Raw genomic sequence first — 21,560 nt, forward strand, 5'->3', positions numbered from 1 at the left:
GGGGACTGGTGAAAGCCCGAAGCCGATAAATCCCTGCTCATCGGCGTCTTCAAGCACGGTGTGTAATCAGCTTGTCTGGTGGGTGCCAGTGCGTGAGAGGGATCCAAGTGGAGCACCTGGCCAGAGCTCCGGTACCTGGAGGGGACGTTCACGTCAGTGCGAGGGGGCAGAGCCGCAGCCATGCACCATAGCCACACAGGGCCAAGGCAGCTTTCCCCATGCGCTGCCAGCTGCGGCGCTGCCAGCTCGTTCGGGTGGTGGGGCAGGCACACTGCTGTGCCCAGTCTCGTGGCAGACTCCTCTGGTTTGCTGGGAGCAGCGTGCAGTTGCCACGTGAGGGCGAGGAGGAAGGCACAGAGCCTATCCTGGCATCCCCAGCCTTGTCATGAAGTCCCCCTGCAGCTTCCAGGAGCCACGGGGCTGTTTGCGCCCAGCTGCAACCTGCCACGGGTGCTGTGCACAGCTCTCCGGGCGCTGCGCTGCCTACCAGGCAGGCTGGTGGGATGGAAAGGCTGACCTTTCTCTTTGCCCGCTGCCCAGGGGCTGCAGAGCAATTAGCAGCTTTTGGGAAAGTGTTCTGAATTTCTGGGGGTGAGAATTGCTCTCACAGCAGCACAGACAGAGAGTGAAAGCCAGGTGGGGAGCTGTGTCCCACAGAGCAGGAGGTTCGCCTGAACCAGGCTCAGGCCTGGCTTTGTGCCGTCTTTTTCCTTTCTGATGGCCCATGGCGGTTGGCAGGTTACGAGAGGTACAATGCCATGCGGGCGGACCCGGCGCTGTGCTTTCTGGAGAAGGTGGGCATGCCAGATGAGAAGCTGCTCTCTGCGGAGCAGGGCGTCAGCGACGGGGCCCACGACGCTGCCGAAAGGTGGGCAGGGGATGGAGCCGAGCTCTCGGGGGCTGTCTGGCTCACTCCTGGGGGCCATGTTAGCAGTGGGGCAGTGCTGTGGGGTGAGCTGTGCGCAGGGAGAGGGAAGGAAGCAGACCATGCATCTGAGCACAGCGGGCAGGGGGGAAGGCAGGCGGGAGCTGGCTCCACAGCACAAGGCAGAGGGATGGCATGAGCACCAATTCTCCGCTCCCTCCTGCCGACAACTGGCACAGCCAAGGGGGCTGTGCTGCCACTACCAGGGACTAATTCACTCTCTTACCCAGGGGCAGCATGGAAAAGGAAGAGAGCGGTGGAGAAAAGCTGGAGGGGCTGCCAAAGCAGGAGGTGAGTGGGATTCACGGTGATCGATGCATGTCTGCTGCTGCCAGGCCTGCCCTCCCACCCTGCGCTGCAGGCTTAGTGCCGTCAGCTCTGCTGCGGGGCACGGAGGAACCAGCACTGCCGGTGACCCTGCTCTGTGCCAGTTTTGCTGCACCGTGCACGGGCTCTGCCCCACGCTGTCTGCGTCGTCTCTGCTCTCTGGAGCACAGCTTCTGCTGTGGGCTCTGTGTGTTTCCTGCGGACCTGGGCAGCATCCACTTCATGGGGAGCTGATGGCCAGGGGTGCTGGCTCTCGCACTCAGCTTCAGGAGCCATGTGGGGCTGGCAAAGGAGTCGGGGGTGTCCCAAAAGAAATGGCCCTGGGGGAGAGGAAGAGCAGTGAACGAGGCAGCATGGGAGGGTGCAAGGTTCATTTGAGCAGCGGAGGCTGTGGCACTGCTACTGTCCTGGTCAGTGGCACTACAGCCTGTGTCACTGTGGTGGACCACCCCTCCAGGCCCAAAATGGACAGCACTGCCCCTCTGAGCTGCCACCTCCCCTGTCCGTGCTGCTCTGATCCCGTGTGCTGAGGGCAGCCAGTGACTGCAGCCCAAGGGCACAGGACACGTGGACCTGACGTCCTGCCACCCCATACCCTGCTAGGGCTGGGTGGGCTGCGGTATGGGGGTTTCTGTGTGGGGCTGGAGAGCCTTCTCTGATGGTTTCCTTCTGCAGGACATCATGGCTGCTGGGGGGGGGGCAGGTGAGGCCGTATCTCCCGCAGCATGGCGTATGGCTTCACAGGGGCTGGCACGGCACAGAGGCAGGCGCTGCTGGGGGGGAGGGATGTGCTGCTCTGTGTTAGTGGGTGAGGTATGTTAACCTGGGCAGGCTCCTGTCGGGGGCCCTCCCGTGCAGAGTCACGCGTGACCCAGGGATGGGCCCTGTGGCAGGGCAGCCAGGGTCCCGAAAAAGAGTGTTTCCAGCCAAAGCCAGCCAGGGGTGACTAGAAGCCATTAGCCTGCCCTTGTCCATGCAGTTGCCTGCATGAGATGAGCGTGCAGGGTCTCTGCAGTGGGCAGTGCTGGCAGATACCATGGGTTGGCTAGTCCCACTTCTGAGCAGGGAGGAGCAGTCCTCTCCCACACATGGCCTGGCCTGGAGCCATCATTCCTACCCCGATCTCTGCCTCTGGGCTCTCTCTGAAGGAAGATCAGACATGGTGAGGCTGTGAGCCAGCAGCTTTTGGACTGCGGAGGCCCAGGGATGGTCACCACAGCCCCCCACTCATAACTGTGATCCCTTGTGTCCCCCATGGGAGAGGGAAGGCGAGAGGGAGCTCTGGGAGCTGGCCGGAGGGATGCGGAACCTGTGGCTTTGAGTGTTCATTAAATACTAATGTCCTTGCTGATGTTTGAAGCCCAGGATGGCTCCGACTCAGACAGATCCTGCTGGCCTGTCTCATCTGCCCTCACAGCCAGACTGCGGAGGCTCGTCACCGTCTACCAGCGCTGCAACCGCAAAGAGCTGCCTCCCCGTGCCGAGATGCTGGTGCCTGGTAACCATGGATACTGGCTGCAGGACGAGATGTTCAGGAGAGCCTCTGAGATGGACTCGGTGAACAAAGAAATGCAGAAAAGGTAACGCAGCAGAGGGTCCTTTCCAAAGCTGATTTAGGCCAGTTGAAATCCTTGCCCCCCTGGATTTACCCAGGTAAATGTCACCATGGCTGTCCGTGCAGCCAGCTGCCTGTGTGACGGAGGCACGTGGGTCCTTGCTGGGCAGGGAACGCCGCTCCCAGCCGCGAGGGAGCCTTGTGGCTCTGGCAGCCAGCCCAGCCGGAGAGCAGCCTCCGCTGTAGTTTGTGGGTAGCAGCTGGTGACATGGTGGAAAGAAGCGAGGGGACAGCTCTTCAGGGTCAAATCCAGCATCTGCTGGGCCAGGGATCGCACCCAGCCCCAGCAGAGCAGGTGCTTCTGAGCAGTGTTGTGCACTTGGGACACACCGTGGATGAAGGGTTGACAGATGGGCACTGTCACAGCCCATGTGCGTAGCCTTTCTGACCCTCGTGGCTCTCACGCCGCTGCATTAGCCTCCTGCTCATGGCCTCGGGAGCCCAATGGTGGCATATCCTGGTTGCGGTGTGCTCCCATTTCATCTGTGTCCCAGTAAGTGGACGGATGGTGGGACCATCCTGGCACCCTGTGTGGCTCTCTAAAGAAACCGGGGAGGGTGTGCAGCAGGGTGATGCTGCCTCCATCACTGCCAGTCCCCAGTGCACAGCTGTGGGACTTCCTGAGCTGCAGGGGCTCTCTGTGGTTAGCAGTCCTCATGGCTTTGTCTCCTGTGAACCTGTCCCCCTTGCAGGAACCCATGTAACCACTTGGTATCTGTGTTTCCCTGTGCTCTCTGTTCACAGCCTCCTTGTATGGAAGCTGCTCCAGCCCACTGATCTTCCCTCTCCCCTTCCTCTGGACCTCTTCCTGTTGTACTGTCCCCTGGTCAAGGTGGGGGCATCAGTGGTTGTGCTGTGGACACCACAGCAGTCTGGTATTTCCTGCTCTTTAATTCTGTGGGCTTTTTATTTTTGAGTATCCTTACAGAGTGTCCTAGGCAGTTTCCAACCAGCCTTTAATTTGAGGCCTTTCAACAAACTCCCTGTTGGGCTCTTTGATTTGGATCATTGATTTTTTTATTAACTTTCCTCTTGTTATTCTCCTTTTTGGAATGAAATATCACTGCAGAGGGCTCACGGCCCCTGGGAGCAGGGGTGGAAATGCTGGTCTAGGTGTATTTTGGTTAGTTGGGGAGTGCTGTGTCTGCTCTCCCTTGACGTGTCCCAGCTGCTTGCTGGTGCTGGCTCAGAGCTGCCATTCAGAGGAGCTGAGATTTGACTTTAAGCTTTCTTCAGCCTACAGCACTCGCTTTTCTCTGCCGTGACCTGCTCCTGCGCTTGCCCTGCAGTTTGCACCCTGGGTCTGTTCTCTGAGGCCTGTTTCTCTGTGCTCTGTTCGCCTGGGGCTGTATTTGCCCAGGACACTCTTCACCATCTCTGTCCTGGATCATTCCTTTGAGTGATCCCCACGAGCTGAAAGCTCAGAGAGTCCAAGCCAGAGCGAAAGTTGTGCTCTAGCAGTGCTGTAACTGAACCCCCCCATCACCATGGCTGCTTTCCTTCAGTGGAAAGGGGGTGACACCCACCCCTGGCACCCAGGAGTCCACAGGAGTCAGCAGGGTGGATGGTGTTACTGGGACCCTTACGGCAACGAATCCCAGTCCCAGTTTCCCTCTGGAAGAGGCTGGATGAGAGCTGTGTCTGCAGGACCTTCCTTTCTAATTCCTGGTACAGGGAGTTGGCCTTTCCGTGGAGGTGGTGAGACAACTCGATGTGGCAGGAAGCAAGTAGGTGAGATAGGTTTGTGCCTCCACAGAAGCTGCTGGAGCCTGTGCCCCATCGGCAGCACAGCCAGGAGCTGCACTTAGTGTTTTTTCAAACAGCCAAGAGTGTTTTTTCAACAGTGAGCCAAGAGTCAGAGGGCCCGTGGCCTTCGTTCGTCCTCACTATGTGCCATAAGGCAGAGGTTCTCAGGTTGTGGTGATCTTCCTGTTGTGCTCCTCCTGGCAGCTCCCCAAAAACTGGCGGGCAGTAACTAGATAGTCCTCTCTGAGCCTCTCTGCCTGGTGCCTTGCCCATGCTGGCACCAGAACGTGTCTCAGTGGTGTTCATGTCTCCTCCCTGCACCACAGGTGGACCAGGAGGGAGCAGGCTGATTTCTACCGCACAGTCTCCTCCTTTGGGGTTATCTATGACCAGGAGAAAAAGATCTTTGACTGGGCCCAGTTCCGAGCCATCTCTCGACTGGAGAAGAAGACAGATGAGAGCCTGGAGAAGTACTTCTACAGCTTCGTGGCCATGTGCAAGAATGTCTGTGGTCTCCCACTGTGGAAAGAGGATGGTGAGTGGATGGTTGTGCCTCCCCAGCGCAACAGGAAGGTAGAGCAGCCCTGTGGGCTCCAGCCCCTGCTCTCACAGGTCTCATGGAGCTCTCCCATGAAATCACAACCAATTTTATCCAAGACAGCAACCTCTAGATGTGAGGGAGGAGAAGTAGAGAAGCAGCAGACCACATCTCCTCCACACTGGAGCTGGGGGTTGTTTGGGCGATCTGTATTGCTGCTTTCTTTCCGAGCATCTCTCTGCTGGCACTGGACAGAGTCTGCACAGTGCCCGTGCTGTGGTGTAGCTGACTAGAGAGCTCTGCTACAGGGTAAAGCGTGTCTGAACCCATTGCAGGAGGCTTGGGAAGCCCGGCCAACACACAGGGCATCCATTTTCTCAGAGTGCCCTGCAGAGCCCCAGTGCATTGGCACCGTGCAGGACATGGCAGATGAAAAGCTGCTTGGGGGCTATTTAAACACAAAGCAATTTGCTTCTAACAGCAGCAGGAAGGATTCGTCTCAGACCTGTCAGGAGGTCTGGTCTCAGGCACAGTTGCTTGGATGTGTGTGTTAATGCCTTAGGTAGATGTTCCTCATCAAAAGAGCTGCATGAGTTGAGGGACTCCCTTCCCTGAGAACCTGCTGAGGGGCTACCAGAGGCTCAGACCCCAGGGAGCCGCTCTGCCGGCAGGTCTAGGCAGCTCCAGCACTGCTGGCGCTAATGGTGCAGAGCTCAGACAAGACTCTGAAGTCCTCTGCAGCCAAGTGCCACTCTTGGTCCAGCTGCTAAAGTCGAGGGAGTTTACTCCTGTGTGTCCATTTGGTGGCAAATGAATGGAAGGTGGTGAGACTGGGAAAAGAAGCCTCAACGGTGGCTACAAGCACTCACCCCACCTCACCTGCAGTCTGAGCAAGAGTTAAAACTCACCTTGCTCATCTCTGCCTCTGAGTAACTCTCATCAATCTGTATAACGGGGCCTTGGCTTTTCTATCCGTGCTGTAGGTCCCCCAGACCCTGACATCTACGTGGAGCCCATCACGGAGGAACGTGCTGCCAGAACCCTCTACCGTATCGAACTTCTGCGAAAGGTGCGCGAGCAGGTGCTCAAGTGTCCGCAGCTCCACGAGCGGCTCAAGCTGTGCCGGCCGAGCCTCTACCTGCCGGTGTGGTGGGAGTGTGGCAAACATGATCGGGACCTGCTGATCGGCACCGCCAAGCATGGCCTGAATCGCACTGATTACTACATCATGAATGACCCCCAGCTGTCTTTTTTAGATGCATACAGGAACTATGCCCAGCATAAAAGAACGGGGCTCCCAGGCCCAGAAACCCTGTGCTGCCTTTATCAGACTAACTCCAAACTCTACAGTTCCCCTCTGTACAGCCAGGTGGACCGGACTTGCGAATCCCTGGAGAATGAAGCCGAGAGTCAGATCAAGCTAGACACCGTAGACAACACTATGTCCCAGGCTGGGGGCAGTCTGCCGGATGCAAACTGTGAAACATTCATGTCTAAAGTCCGGGACATAATTTCCAGTAACTATGATGAGAGCTCTCTGCCAGACTCGTTGGTGTGCATGATGTACGATGAGAAGGCCTGTAACAGCGAGCAAAGCTCCCTTGCCCGAGACAGCCCAAGTTGCACAGATGTTGGAAGCAGTGTTGCTAAACTCTCTGAGGGCAAGCTAGACGGGGACGAGGATCCGTCTAGCTGCGATGCAGATGCCATGAGAGAGACTCCCTTCCTAGAGGGTTTGCAGGTGGGCTGTGACCGAATGGACAGTCAGAACGAGGAAGCTGAGCCTTCACCTTCTACCCCCGAAAGCGACCCTTCGCGGAGCGTCCCAGCAGAGCTCTGCGAAGCCTTGCAGCAGAAGGGAGATCTCACCAGCCCTGCACCAGTGCTGCCTGAGCACGGTTCCATGGAAGGGGTCATAAGCGTGGGGCTTTACAGTCCCAGTCTTCATAACTATGAAATAAAGGTTCCTCCTGAGCAGAGGTTCATCAATCTGCTGCAGGAGAAAGGAATGGAGGCAAAGTCAGGGCCAAGTCAGAGCCACAGTGAGGAAGATGAGGAGGAAGAAGAGGACGATGATAATTCTGAGGCAGCAGCAGATGTTGTGGAAGGCTTGAGTGGTCCCAGGACCAGGGCCGATTGTGACCCTGAGGCTAATGAACTAGGGGGTGAGGAGCAGAGCTCTGGACTCCCCACACCCGAGGGCACATGCCCAGAAGACGTGAATGGCGAGAGAGAGTCCCTGGGGCTGGGGACGCACGAAGGGCTGGGGGACCCCGGGCCAGAGGGCAGGGAGGACCGTGACCTGGATGAGGAGAGCACCCTGCAGCATTCACCGGGCCAGGCTCAGAGCCAGGCTTTCAGCCTGCCTGCACCTCTGCTGGGGGCCCCAGGGGCAGAGCCCCCCCATGCTGGCGGGGAGGCCTGGGGCCAAGGGGCTGAGGGGCAGGCAGGCTGCAGAGAGGCCCTGCACCCCAAGCCCCAGGGGGTGAAGCAAGAAGAGTGTGAGAACAGAGATGAGGGGGAGAAAGCCAGCAGCAGCCAGAGTCAAGGTACGGTCCTGAGAGCTCCCTCTAGTTGAGAGTCACCTCCGGCTGGGGTGGGAGGGACCTGCTGTCTGCCTTGCAGAGCCAAAGCTTTGGGGCTGCCGAGCCCCCGGAGCAGCCTCCCCTCTGCAGGAGCTGGGGTCCCTCTAGCTGATGTGGTTGGGGAACAAAGGGTTGGTGGTTGTGCTTGCCAGCAGGGCTGGCCAGAACCCCCCACCCGGGGCCCCAGCAGCTCTTCTGCCATAAGCATCCCATGGAATGCAGGATGCCCTTCCCTTCCTGGCACAGGGCACTGCCTGGCGACCAGCTTCTTCTGGAAAGGCATGTGCCCTCCTCCTCGCCCACCCGGTGTATGGGGATGGTCAGGGATGGCGGCCACTGCAATACAAGCCCTCCAGACTCAGCCCAGGGGAGTGCTGGCCCTTCCTGAGCAGCATGGGCCACCTGCCGTGACCCAGAGCTGCTGCGTTTCTTGGTGGCTGGTTGGGGAATAGGACCCTTGTGGAGCCAGCTGGGCGCTGGGGTGGGAAGGTGTGAGGAGTTGCTCCCACCTCGAGAGGGTGAGAGAGGCAGAGCTGTGATGGGCTCTGTTCTCTGTTGCTTTCTCAGATGGTCCGGAGAAGTACTTGGAGGAAGAGAGCAAGAGTTCTGCTTCTGTCCTGCCCGGGGAGATGGATGACCTTCAGGATGCCCGGGCACCGACCATTGCCCAGCTGCTGCAGGAGAAGACACTTTACTCCTTCTCTGAGTGGCCTAAGGTGAGTTTAAAATTGACACTGTTTGTATTGGGAGTGCTACTGCGTAATCCTGACCAGCAGTGGCTCACACAGCCTCAGCTCTGCCTCCTGGTTCTCCGCACACAGCTCCCCATGGATGCTCTAACTGGGGTGCTCTTCCCAAGCACCCGTGCCGTGGATATGCCTGCCGCAAAGCAGTTCCCCGCTGAGCTGAGGTCACCAGGGCTGGCGCTGTCTTTAATCCTGAGATGACATATACATGAGTCAGTTATTCGAGTCCCAGCCTGACACCGTCTGATTCTGTTTTAAGGACCGTGTGATCATCAACCGCATTGACAACATCTGCCATGCCATCCTGAAGGGCAAGTGGCCTTCCTCCAGCCAGCAGTTTGAGACACAAAGCCTGCTGACGGCTCCAGCGGTAGCCAGCAATGCCGGCAGCAGGAACAGCTTTGCTGAGTCAGAAGCCCCCGATCCCAGCTTCAATAATGGGGTGTTAATCTCACAGGTACAAAAGGTGAGGGGGGCCCTCAGGCAGGGACAGGCTTGGGACTCTGGGGTGAAGCATTGCCCAGAAGTGCTCAGGAGTTTTTCATGCAGAGCCTGGGTTTTCACTGCCTCTTGGTGCCACTTGTGGTGTATAACACATGGCTTAAGCCACTTGGTCCCCTCCACTGAGGGCTCCTGGTGAGCTCTCTGTGTTCTCAGCCCCCTGCCAGCCCTGCTCGCATCCTGGGAAGGTGGCTGTTCTGTGACAGCTCTGCAGCTCCTGTGGCTGTAGAGATGTTTCCGAAGTCAGCGCTGGAGCACCCGGCATGGTCAGGGGGAAAAGGGGACACTGCCCTGGTGTCCCAAAGGAAAGGGTGCAGGAGAGGGCACTGCCCCGTCAGTCACCAGCTCTCTCTCATCTCCTCTCGCTGTTGGACACAGTGCAGAGGCAGAAGCTGCTGGCCTGGGACCCCAGCCTGGTTGCCCAGAAGCTGGCGGAGCACCCAGGGTTATAGCACCTTGGGAGATCAAAGTGTGTGTGAGGGTGCTCCGGCACCATCCCCACACAGGGAAAGCGAGGTGTGATGTTCCCAGGGAAGGAGCATCCTTCAGGGCTCCTGTGGAGAGGCAGAAGAGCCTGACCATTAACTGTGTTGGTTTGAAGAGCTGTGGTCCCTGGGCAGTGCGCGAGCAGCCGTAACCCTCTCCATGGCTTTGATACACACAGGAAGGTTTCCTGACCCCTGCCTTTGCAAAGGACGAGCGGAAGCACAGGAGGCCCTATGAATTCGAGATGGAGAGAGATGCCAAGCAGAGGAGCTTGGAGCAGCTAGCAGCAACCCATGTTCATCCACCCATTGTGCTGAACGGCTGGCGTGACACAGCGGTGGACTTGTCCAGAGCCTCTGACGGGTCCCCAGGGAACTCCTCTCCTTTTCCTCTGAACACAAACATGCCTAAACTGGGGACCGTGAACACCCTCCAGGGTTCCTTGGGCATGGACTTGTCTGGCATCCTCCAGGCAGGGTTAATCCATCCTGTCACAGGACAAATTGTAAACGGCAGCCTCCGAAGAGACGATGCTGCCATGAGGAGGAGACGGGGCAGGAGAAAAAATGTAGAAGGGATGGACCTCATCTTCTTGAAGGAGAGGCCTCTTCCAACCAGGCTGCAGGTGGGTTGATGCCCCCCCCTTTCACATGGCCCCGATGGAGTCAGCACGATTTGTCTCATGGTCCAGCTCTCCCCTACAAGCTGTGCTGCCAATGACAATGCGGGACCTCCTCCAGGACAGCTTGGCTTGTGCTGGAGCAGGCAGGAGCAGAAGTACCCAGGGAGGAAGGGAAGTTTTCCCTCTGGCTTGCAGCACTCTGCCTGGAGTGTTTGAGTCCTTCTAAGCATTATCAAAAGCAGCTGTCCCACCTCAGGGTGTGTCTAGGGTTAGAGAACATGAGGAAAGGTCCTTTACTGCATTGGAGCTGTGGCCAAGAGCCTGCCTGCACCCTTTCTCCTTCTAACCTGGGATCCACTCAAAGAAGGCTGGGGATCTGGGAGCAAGACCAGTCCCTCTAGACCACTTTTAGGAGTGATCTGGGGGGAAGTTGGTCCTGCTGGTGAACAGGGTGTTTCCAGGTGAGTTCAGAAGCATCTCCCAGCTCCCTCTGCCCTCCATGCCACCAGTGCTGGGGACGGAGTGGAAGTGTAATGTGGTGGTGGGTGGTAATTTAAGGAACAGGTATTGGGAATATGTGGATTAATCTGTGTGATGGGAGCAGATGACCTGCTTTGGGAGCTCTGCTTATCTGGGTGCGCATGCATCACCACATGCTGCTGATGGGCTCTCCCTGCTCCTCCCTCCATGTCAGGATGTTCAGGAAGACCAGCCGCAGCCCCCCCAGAACAGTCCCCTCCCCGATGGATCGGTTGCTGCTACCTCAACTCCACAGCCAGTCCCAGCTGCAGGCAGCCAAGCAGAGAAGGCTGTCCCAAATAAGAGTCTCCTCGACTGGCTCCGTCAGCAGTCCGACTACACACTTGACGTTCCCGGCTTTGGCACAGTAAGGGTGGCCTTCGGTGGCACGTGTGTGTGTGTCTGCCTTGTGTGTTGCCCTTTGTGTTAGGTTTTCTGTGGTTGCTCTTGAGTTCAGGGCTTCCATGAAGTGTCTCAAAATGCAGCCTTTTTCCCTGTACTGTGGCTTGTGGTGTTCATCAGGGCTGTTTGGGAGGCTCATCACACGTTTGGGAGGTAGGCACGGTTCCCTGTACAGCAGTGAAAGGCACTCGCTGAGCTGCGTCCTCCTGCCCCAAGGTCCGTTCTCCAGCTCCAATGCATCCGTCTGCCCAGTGCACAATTAGTCCAATGTCTTCCAGAAGTGCCAGGGATGGGGAGAGAAATGGGAAAAGGGATTTGGGATGCTCAAGGTCTGTCTGTGTTGCTCCCTTTCACCTGGGGTCATTTTAGGCAGTGCTGTTGTATTAAATAAGGTTCCCAGACAAGAGGAAACCTCCTCGCTTTAAAAACTGGACCGAAGCGGCTGTGTTGCAGGCTGCAAAGGCTGTGGTTGCATGGCTGCAGGTGCCGTCAGAAAGCAGAGTGGCAGAGGGTGGGGGGCAAAGTCTGTCTGATTCTTCTTGCCGTCTCATAAGCATCCGCCTCTTGGTTTCACGGGTTGGTTTGGTCCAAGTTTCAGCTTATTTAGCCTATTAGACCATGTGGTAGGCAGAGCACAGGCTGTAAAACAGAGTAGGAAGAAATGTGGTGGTAATACATAAAAGACTGTGCATCTTGGTCCTGGAGGATTGTGTGCCTGAGGCAGGGATTCCCTGGAGCTTGGAGTACAGGCAAGCCGTTAGTGTTTTGGAGCTCATTAGAGATGAGAGATGTGGAGCCCACCGTTTGCTCAGGCAGGATGGCCCTTGCTTTTCAAAGTCCAGAGATAGATGCAGCTCTGTGCCCAAGGCCAGACTCCCAGTAGCACTGCAAGAAGCAGTCAGATGGTGGAGCGGGCGTGGAGGTGCTTTCCCACTCCTTTCCATTGCCCTTGCCTTCCATGGGGGCTTACTGGAGCTCACCCAGTCTGGCCATGCCGCTGGTGAACCTCTTGCTCCCAGCAAGCCCCCAGTGCCCTGGGCCAGCCCTGCAGGATCTCCCCTGTCGGGGCGGGTGTCCTCTCTCCAGGTAGGATGGATTGAAAGCTGCTTTGGGGTACTGCAGCAGCTCAGCTTGTTGAAGGACAGACCAAGCTCAGGGTCTTTTCTTTGACTTTCAGGAAATCAGACCCTGCAGTAGTTCATTATAATGCTACATCTCTGCAGGCACGTTGACTCGGTGCACACAGTGGGTGTGCAACAACTCAGCTGTAACTCTGTAGGTTGCGGTCCTGAAGGGCTCTGATCCCAAAGAGACGTGGTGCAGCAGCTCTGTGGTGGGAACAGCTGAAATAGGAGCAAAACAAAGCACAGATGAGCTGGTGAGAAGTGGGTAGCTGTATCAGACTGACACGAGATGGCACACACAGACCTGTTCTCTCTTTCTTTCCTAGTTGTAGTTAGTGCCCCATAGATGCACGTATATGAATGGGCAGCAAGTTACAGTTTTAGGACTGGAGGGGAGTTAGAAAGGGCTGGAGCAGTCTAAGTGGGGTACACTGAAAACCCCTTTATACCTACAAAAATCAGTTGTCCTCATTTAAGAGCTGGCCCTGTGGCAGAGAGCAGCTTGTGCCGCTCGCGCTGCTCCCGCCCAAGTCTGCAGGGACCCTCTGTCCCTTGGGAGCTCATCTGTGTCACTCTCCTGCAGGGCCTGTAGCCATCCAGGCTCATTAGGCCATCTAGTCTCATTAATGTTGTCTTGTTTGCACTCCAGAATTTTTCAGACAAGCCCAAGCAGAGGAGGCAACGCTGCAAGGACCCCAGCAAATTGGACATCAACTCACTCACGGGAGAGGAGCGGGTGCCTGTGGTACATAAGGGTACCGGACGGCGGGTAAGCGAAGGCCTGTTCTGTGCTCTGCCCTTGGTGTCTTAAAATGCTTAGCAGACCCCAAGCTCACTGGGGGCCAGGTTTAATCCAGAGAAGCCTGTGGATGGGACAGAAGTCTGGAACACGTCACTGATCTACGCTATCCTGTAACACGTGTGTGCCCGAGGGGACACAGACCCATGAAATAAGTGACTTTGTTTGAAGTAAGGAAAGTCTGAGTGTTCACCCTTGCCAGGGTACACAGACCCCGCAATAGCAAGGGGATTCAGCCTTTGGCTTTAAAGCCACCATTGGCACAGCCCCGGCTGGTGCTTCCCATTCCGGATTTGATTGTTCCCCCTGAATTCACTGCAATATGCCACAAATTGTAATATTGCCATGCAAATATCTCTGTTTTGTTCCTCCTTACGAGGTAACGGGCAGAGCATACCAATAACCATCCAAGTGCTGGGCATGCGGGAAGTGGAGGGTTTAAAGGGCTTTTTCTTGCTTACTGAGCAAGGAGCATGGGTTTACTTGTCTGCAGTTTAATCTCCAGTGCACTGATATTCACCTCTCTGAATGAGAGGGGAAGTTCAGAGATACTTTCCACCCAAACACACCCAGGACTGCACTAGGTCAGAAGGTGATGTGACATTAATCACATCTAAAACCAAAACTAAAGAGTGAGGCAGAAAGAGGCTGTTTCAGCTACATCTGTGTTTCCCTCTGTTACACCCACGATGGCCGTTGGAGACCTGGGTGAATGGGTGGGTTTGTCCGGTTCTGAGCATGGCTTTTATAGAAGCTCTGTCCCCATCGCTTGTTCATGGGGAGAGCGATGGGACGGGCCACAGAGGCTGAACTTGCCTTTTCTCCCTGAACCGTGTGTCTGGAGGCAGCAGGCGCATACCGCGTCCTGCAAAGATGTGTAACAAGGGAAGAGTCTGCCCCAGCCAAATTGCAGCCCAAAGCAAGGAGCTAGGGGAAGTTTAATCGTATTACTTGTATTATTTTACATAACTCTTTCTGCAATAGAGGTCATCCTTCTGCTGTGTTTTATAGTTAGGGGGAGCCACGGCACCAGCATTGAAGGAATTGCCAAGGTGGCTTGATGCAAACTTGGAGTATGCTGTTGCAGCTGACTGGGCTGACATTGTTAAGCTTTCAGTAAGTTAGAGCTTTTGGAGAAATCTGTATCATGTCATCTTTTCTTTCCCCTCCCCATCCCCACAACCTTTCTCCAGTGAGGATCTGGGAGCTGCGAGGCAGGACCTCAGCTGCACACGCGGGAGGGGATAGCTGCAGGGCCGGCAGCACCGGGAGCACTCACGTGGTAGAGAGGGAGGTTGGGCACGTGCCACAGCTCAGCGGTGCGGCCAGGGGAAGGAGAGAAGGGGGTCAGCACCCTGGGAACAGGGCTCAGGGTGACTGTCCAGAAAGCCTCGGGATGCTTCGAAATAGCAGGGGCAAGAGAAATGCCATAGGAGCAGTAATCCACCTCGGGTGCTGGATGGCAGGGAGTGTACAAAACACATTCTCGCGGGTCAAATTTTCAAAAATACCCTCAGCCGAGGCTTTTCATCAGCTCCTGCAAACTCAGCCTGTGCAGACCTGGGCCCACGAAAGGCCCCAGAGGTCACCAGGCCTGAAGGCTCAGACGGTGGCAGGGAGAGGGGCAGGACAGAGCTGACCCTTGCCGCATTCATTCACCCTGTTCGTCAAGCCAGTCCCTGCCCCGGTGCATGGCAGACCCTGAGGAGGAGGAGCGCTCTCCCCTCCGGCACACGGGTGCTGCCAGATCGGCCCTTCCCCGCCCTGTGGGCTGGCCTTATCCAGACTTCTCCCTACGGTCCCTCTCGCCTGCTCCCTGGTTTTGTGGCTGCAGTGGTTTGTGTGATGCCCTTACAGGGGGCTGGAAGGGGAATCAGTTGGCTTAGAGATTTCTACTGCTCTCAAATTTGCTTTTAATTAGCGCTGGAGATTTGGCATGGTTTGTCCCACTCCCCAGGAAACAGCTCCACGTCTGGGCTGGCATCAGTGCCCCGTCTGGGCGGCCAGCACCCGTGTGAGCTGGCAGCTATTCCTTACCTTTGTTTGCAGGGGACGGTCTCTTTGCCGGTAGGAATAGCTGTGTGCCTGGCCACCGCCCCGGGCACCCGCTCACGCACCCTAGTTAGGCAGCTGCACGCCCGTTAGCATTCGCACCCCCAAGCCCCATCAGCACTTTGCTTTTGGCGAGGGCTCATCCGTCCTGGCACGTGCATGCGGAGGGACGTCTGGCTACTCCAGGCGCTTGGGCGGGAGCATGGCGCCCAAGCATGGCGTCCCGACCGCCGTCACGGTCCCATGCAGGTTTTCCCGTGTGCCAGTGGGAACAGAGCAGAAGATTCTCCCTCTTTGGGCAGTAGCTGTGCTGTGCAGACTGCCAGGGTCATTTGATTCAAGTTTCTGCACTGCAGGTGTCAATGGGAAGTACTTTTCCTACCTAAATCTATTATTGGAAACGGTTCAAAGAGCGGCAATACTGAAACTCAAGGGAGCCACGAAGGGAAATGTTTCAATGTCTGTGATGAGGATGCTGAAAAACAGAGTTTTAAACTGCACTACGGATCCCCCCACGCTGCTCTGTGTAACCGGACAGTCTTACCCAGTTGTGGCCGCTGGGTTTTGGTCTCATATCTGAATGCCTAGAAGAACTTTCCTGGCGTCTCAGCGAAGTTCTAACCAGGAGCTCCTCAGACAGCATGTCCACTCTCTGTATGTCATCCCACGCGGCTTTGCTGTCCTGCAGAGCACTGAAAATTTGGCCCTTCACATCTAAAAGACATGATTTTTCACCTGTTGCTGAAGCCATGATTAAAGCTGGAAGGGGAGCTAAGTTGGCATCTGACACAGAGCTGTCCCGGTGCTTCTCGTGTTGTGAACAGCCGATGCTGACAGCTTGGGTGAAAATGCGGGGTAAAAATGTGCTTCCTCCTTTCCTCCCTGTGCACTTTGACGCTGCAGTATCATGCTAGGGCAGGGCGAGGGTGTTTTGCATTTGGCAGCATCCCTTGGGGAAAAGTTGTGCGTACCTCTCAAATTCCATATCATGTAGGCAAATGTTTCTGTGCTGACACCATCTGGGATGCAGATGCGAGCACAGAAAAGCCAGATTTCCTTTGATGCAGTAATAACTGTCACGTGTTTTCTGTTGTGTGTGTTTCGTTTTCAGGGCTACTTACCGGAAAGCAAATTCAATCGCATCCTAACCGAGCCTGTGCTCCGAGACACGGGGCCCCGCCGGAGGGGGAGGAGGCCCCGCAGCGAACTCATTAAAGGCCCCGGCGTTGTAGCAGATTCTTCTGGAATGGGACCATTGTTCATGAACGGACTGATTACTGGGATGGATCTAGTAGGACTTCAGAACATGAGAAACATGCAAGGGATCCCTCTGACCGGGCTGGTTGGGTTTCCTGCTGGATTTGCAGCAGTGCCCGCCGGCGAGGATGTGAAAAGCACCCTGAATATGTTGCCCATGATGCTGCCGGGCATGGCTACCGTACCACAGATGTTTGGCGTTGGAGGACTTCTCAACCCCCCCATGACAACTACTTGTACTGCAACCGCTCCGACTTCGTTAACAAGCACAACGAAAAGTGGTACAGCCAACGCAGAGAAAGCTACTGAGGATAAACAGAGTAGCCAGGATGTGAAAAAAGAAACTCTCTCGGAAGATAAGCCTGGTCCTAGTTCGTTTTCTAATCAGACAGAATCCGCAATAACTACCAGTAGTCCTGTAGCTTTTAACCCGTTTCTTATCCCAGGGATGTCTCCTGGACTGATCTATCCCTCAATGTTTCTTTCCCCTGGCATTGGCATGGCGCTGCCCGGCATACAGCAAACCAGACACTCGGAGGCAGCGAACCTGGAAAGCCAGAAGCGGAAGAGAAAGAAAGCGAAAGGGGAATTGGCAAACCCAGAGCCAGAAACTGTCTCGCTGCCGGAAAAAGAAGCTGCAAACAGTCAAAACTGTACTGAGCAAACACCGCCTTTGTCGGCAGAGAAAGAGCAGGACGGACCAGCAGAGGAGGAGCGCGCAGCGGCTCGCGATACCAATTAGAACTTTTGTTTCATTGAAAAAAAACACAAAAATAATGTGGCTTGTGAGTTTCTTATCCCATAAACTCTTTGTTACTTACCCTCCTGCCCCGCTCCGCCTTCATAAACCTGTGTTTCCATGAGTAATATTATCTACCTAATTCCCTGTCAGAAAAAACTCTGGTGACATACTACATGTTAATAGTTGCAGGGTCTTGCCACTTTATTAGATAAACAGTGTTGTCTAGCTAGTATGGGAGGCACCGAATTCTCGTTCTGTTTTTCCAGTCGTTCATCCCAGCCGACGATAGCAAATCCAGTACTCGGTCACCCCCCCAAATTGCTCACTCCTTTGAGAAGAAAAAGCAGCAAAAAAACAAGAGCAAAAGAAAAGTCTTTACCTCTTGGTCTACACGCAGACAAGGGTATTTCTGTCTACAGCGACACTGAACGAAAAAGCCTGTATTTGGGGGTAAAAAGCACAGCTATAGTAAGTGCTAATGTGTATTTTTGATTTAAAGTATTTCCCTATTTTATCATGGTTACTAGAATAGTAGTATAGACAGAAGTATATAACTAATGATTGAAAATGCATATATTCATTTCTTTGAAAGGAAAAAGCATAACTGGTAGTGATATAATTTCTTTATCACCCCCACCTCAAAGGTTTGGAGACAAACTGCAGCGAGTGAAAATATGACGTAGACATTCTTTTGTATTTTTTAAAACCAAAGTTTGGTTTTACGTTAAGTGGAGTTTAGTTGCCCTTTCCTCGATAGTTACAAGAACTTTTCAGCTTGAGCTGGAAAGGTTTTGCACATCTTGCATGACTTTTTTGGGATTACTGTACCTGTAGCTACCAGTTTCTTCATCATTCTGCTAGTCTTCAGTTCTCCTCTATGGCGTTAGTTCTCATCTATGGCATTAGAAGTGCTGTAAAGGTATTTTTTTCCAGCCGTGAACAGGCCACACTGATTTTAATGCTCTTATAATGAACACTGAGGCTTTTTGAGTTTTTATCTTTTCCACTCCTTACCCCAGAAGCAACGTCCTTTCAGCAAACACGGAAAAGGCTGTAGGCCGGCTTTCCTACTTGGGGAGTCCTCTAAGAAGGACCATTGAGACTTTCAAAGCTCGAGTTTCTTCTTTTCTAGCGTTAGACTGTGAAGAGATGACCTTGGCTTCTTCTTTCCATTCCGTTTGCTGTTGAACAGTGTTTCCGAGCCCCACCCCCATTGGCAAATGACTTTGACGTCTGCATTTTAAATGGACAGGTTTTAATGTCGTCAGCCCCCCGCAGCTCTGGGTACTGAGACACCTCCACAGGCAACTCTTCTTATTTCTCCTTCCCCTCACTCCTTGTTTAATTTTTCTTTCACTTGGGCTTGTTCTTATTTGCAGCTCATGGTTTGAGACTTGAAATAAACCCACGGTGGTGCAGCAGTGAGATAAAAGGCAGGCTGGTGAGGGAGTTGGGAGCGTGCTAGTAATTGGTTTCACATTTGGTTGTCACGATTTACTGTATTTTTTACTTATTTTCTGTTACAGTTTTGCTAATTTATCAGATGGTCCAAATGTTTTGACATAACTATTTCAGTTTGCATTATTTATTTATGATGCTTTTTGTCATTGTCTTTTATACATTTGGGATTATAAATTATGTACATGTTAAAATTAGCATCTCAAAGAAGTCTGTTACCCATGGTCTAAAAAGCATTTGGTTTATACTTTCACGGAATTTATTCCCAGTTTACCGCATTGGATGATTTTTTTTTTTAAGTATGTAACCAATCATAATGCAACTCCCCCCGATAATTAAATGTGTTCTATTTAATAACATCCTTGTAGCATAGATACTGTATCACTATCGACAGATTTCTTAGAAATGCTGCTATCTCTATTTAACTAACATTTTGTTCAGTTTTGCCTCCAGTGGAAGCAGAAAGGGTTTTTTCAGCTGTTAAATCCAAAATCAATATAATTTATTTATGTAAAAAAAAAAATCACGATTGATATATTTTTGAACCTTTTAAGTACTAACTTTCTTTTTATTCAGTAGAAGAACATGTACTTGCCCTAAATCCTTAAAATACAGATGCTATAAAACTTCATATATCTTCAAAGCCTTACTGTGAATGGATACAGAAATCTCTTCAGAGTCCATTTCTCGTTCCGGGATGGTTTTCCCAGGGTTACACACGTAAGGAACAGGGTTCAAAGTGAAATATATTTAATTAGCCAGCATGCTCTATGCCTTGTTCTTCCTTATCAGACATGTATGCTACGTCTCTGGGTGTTTAGGCTTCTCTTTGACTGCTACTTTGTGACCCTTTTGCAACCCGATATACTCTGTGGATTATTTAGACTGTAAGGCGTAAGTGGCTTCTTCTTATTTTCCATCATATCCAAAACAAATGCCAAATTTTCACCGGTTTTCATGGCTACTCACACAAACATACATTCGTCACCAAATGTGCTAACAAAATAAACTGTCTGTGCTCTTGAACATGGATAAAAAGAAAAAGATTTAAAAGTCAGATTTTTATTTTTTTAATTTAGTGACTAGATGATGCTTATCTTTCAAACTTGGCAGAGCCTTGCTACAGATGTATATAATTTTTTTCAGCAAATATATGTGAATGTTTAATTCACCTGACTCAGTGATAAACGTTACTTGCCTTTTTCTCAGCACAAATCCGTTGAGAAGCTGTCGAACCCAGCGGACTTCTCCCTTCTTTAGGGTTCCTCTTCGTGCGTGTTACTCCGGGGAAGGGCTGGCTGCTTGCAGCTGGCTCACCAGCTTTTCCTGCCACGGAAGGAGGTTACCGGGCTAAACCCCCCCCCGCTGCGGCCAGCAGCTCTTTCACCCAGCGCCGTGTGGGTTAACTCGCCGTGCTGTGTAGGTTAACTTGCCCTCCCGCGTGGGTTGCAAGATCGCTGGAGCAGCCCAAGCTCCACGGCCAGTTTAAGCACGCGACAGTGCGCAGGGGCTCTCTGCTGAGCTGCTTCATCCGGAGGATGGGTAGAAGCCCAGGGACCGGTCATGAGATCCCCCCGTACCAGTTTTGCACTTACGCGGCACTTCCCAGCAGCAGAGGTGTTCGGTTCCTCTTGCTGAGGTATTAATCGCCTCCATCTAAGCCTTGTAAAATGCTAATAGGTGCCAAATAAATGCTTGTCATAAATCTCAATGTAAGGATCTCATGCTTTAGAAAAGCAGGTATTAATTCAGTTTTTCAGATGAATAAACAGATGCACAGGAAAAACTAAATAATTTCTTTAAGGTCCAGGAAAAAAGGTACAGAGTAAACCAGGAGTTTTTGCTTGCTCTCCCTGCCCTTGCATAAACACCTTGTGCTGGTGTTGCAGCCATAGATGTTGCTGCATCTATTTGGTGGGAGAAACAGGAAAGCACCGGGCAGAAGAGGCCTCAGATACCGCTTGGACAGGGGCAGAGGAGGCAAAACGACGGTGTGAACTCTGAATTTCCAGTTCCCGGGTCTCCCTTTGAATTCTGGCTCCACACACTGCAGCCTTCCACCCTGGCATCATTAATGCAGAATATTTGCTCGAAGGATCTGCAGAAACCAGGCAGCCCCTTGGTACGTGGAGAAGCATTCGTTCTGGCATTTACGCTGTAAAGCTGATGGCGGCCACGATGTGCTCTGTCTCATCAGATGAGGTGTGTTGCTCACCTTCTGGTAAGAAGTGAGTGGATGTGGTTGTGGAGGACGGGCTGCTGGCAGGCACAGCTCTCTCTTTGGGTTTTGTTTTGCAGGATACAGGTGCCCTTCCCCGGAGCGTGAGGGAGTAAGACACCCTGCAGCCGCTCATCTCTGCACTTCTGTCCCTGCCCGATTTTTATCTGATAGAACACAGAAAAGTGTCATTGCACATTTAGACAGGATCTTTCATTCTCTCTATGGTCACAAAAAGGTTGTTCGGGATTTCCCTCAGCACTGAACTACGGCTGGGTGAGCGTTACCTGCCCTAAGGGCAGACATCGCAGCTCTGGTGTCTTGACAAAGTTATAAGCAAGGACTTCGGGTCCAAAATCTCCGCTGGCAGTGAGCAGAGGGCAGTTCCTCTAATGACATTTGGTTTGTATCGAATAAAACCTGAGCTTTTCAGTGCATTTGTATTTTCCACCTCCTCAGGAGCCACTTCAGCTCCAGGGCCATGGAGCACGGGCTGAGTCACGAGACCACTAATTCTCATCACTTTTTACAACTCTAAAGCAATATCGAGCGTTTTACCGAACAGGTAAAAGCACTGTTTGTGGTCCCCGAGTGCTTTGCACCATGTGTGCCAGCGTACAGCAGCCCACGGTCGCCGGCTGGCCGGGACGGCAGGGCACTCAGCCACAGGCGCTGGGCAGACGGGCCGCGGGCACGGAGCTGGCCCAGCGGCTGGCAGAGCAGCAACTCTGGAAAATCAGTGGTAAGAGAAATCCAGCTTACCTCTCATTTCCCTTCCCAGCTACGTGCACAACATGCCCTTTCCAGCTTGTGTAGCTGGCCTGGGAGCATCATCCTCAGTCTGTGGCTTTTGGGGCGTTTGCGGTTTCACGGTGCACCCGGGGTGGCTCAAGGCCAT

At 53.5% G+C, this 21,560-nt stretch overlaps 1 protein-coding gene across 1 annotated transcript in view; it reads left to right on the forward strand.

Annotated features, from left to right (window-relative positions):
* The window catches only part of CHD6 (chromodomain helicase DNA binding protein 6), a 49,788-nt gene extending 30,162 nt beyond the window's left edge, over positions 1-19,626 (forward strand). Inside the window, 14 exon segments of the mRNA XM_009329355.1 lie at positions 1-58; positions 739-868; positions 1,156-1,216; positions 1,928-1,955; positions 2,613-2,832; positions 4,940-5,148; positions 6,135-7,700; positions 8,304-8,452; positions 8,742-8,948; positions 9,648-10,094; positions 10,786-10,977; positions 12,786-12,905; positions 13,947-14,051; positions 16,099-19,626. The exon segment at positions 1-58 is cut by the window's left edge and continues 9 nt beyond it. Coding sequence (XP_009327630.1) covers positions 1-58; positions 739-868; positions 1,156-1,216; positions 1,928-1,955; positions 2,613-2,832; positions 4,940-5,148; positions 6,135-7,700; positions 8,304-8,452; positions 8,742-8,948; positions 9,648-10,094; positions 10,786-10,977; positions 12,786-12,905; positions 13,947-14,051; positions 16,099-16,986 — 4,380 coding nt within the window. The 3' untranslated portion in view covers positions 16,987-19,626.
* The last annotated feature ends 1,934 nt before the right edge of the window (positions 19,627-21,560 follow it).

The sequence above is a fragment of the Pygoscelis adeliae genome, unplaced genomic scaffold, assembly GCF_000699105.1.
Source record: "Pygoscelis adeliae isolate BGI_AS28 unplaced genomic scaffold, ASM69910v1 Scaffold407, whole genome shotgun sequence".
In the NCBI taxonomy this organism is placed as follows: Eukaryota; Metazoa; Chordata; class Aves; order Sphenisciformes; family Spheniscidae; genus Pygoscelis; species Pygoscelis adeliae.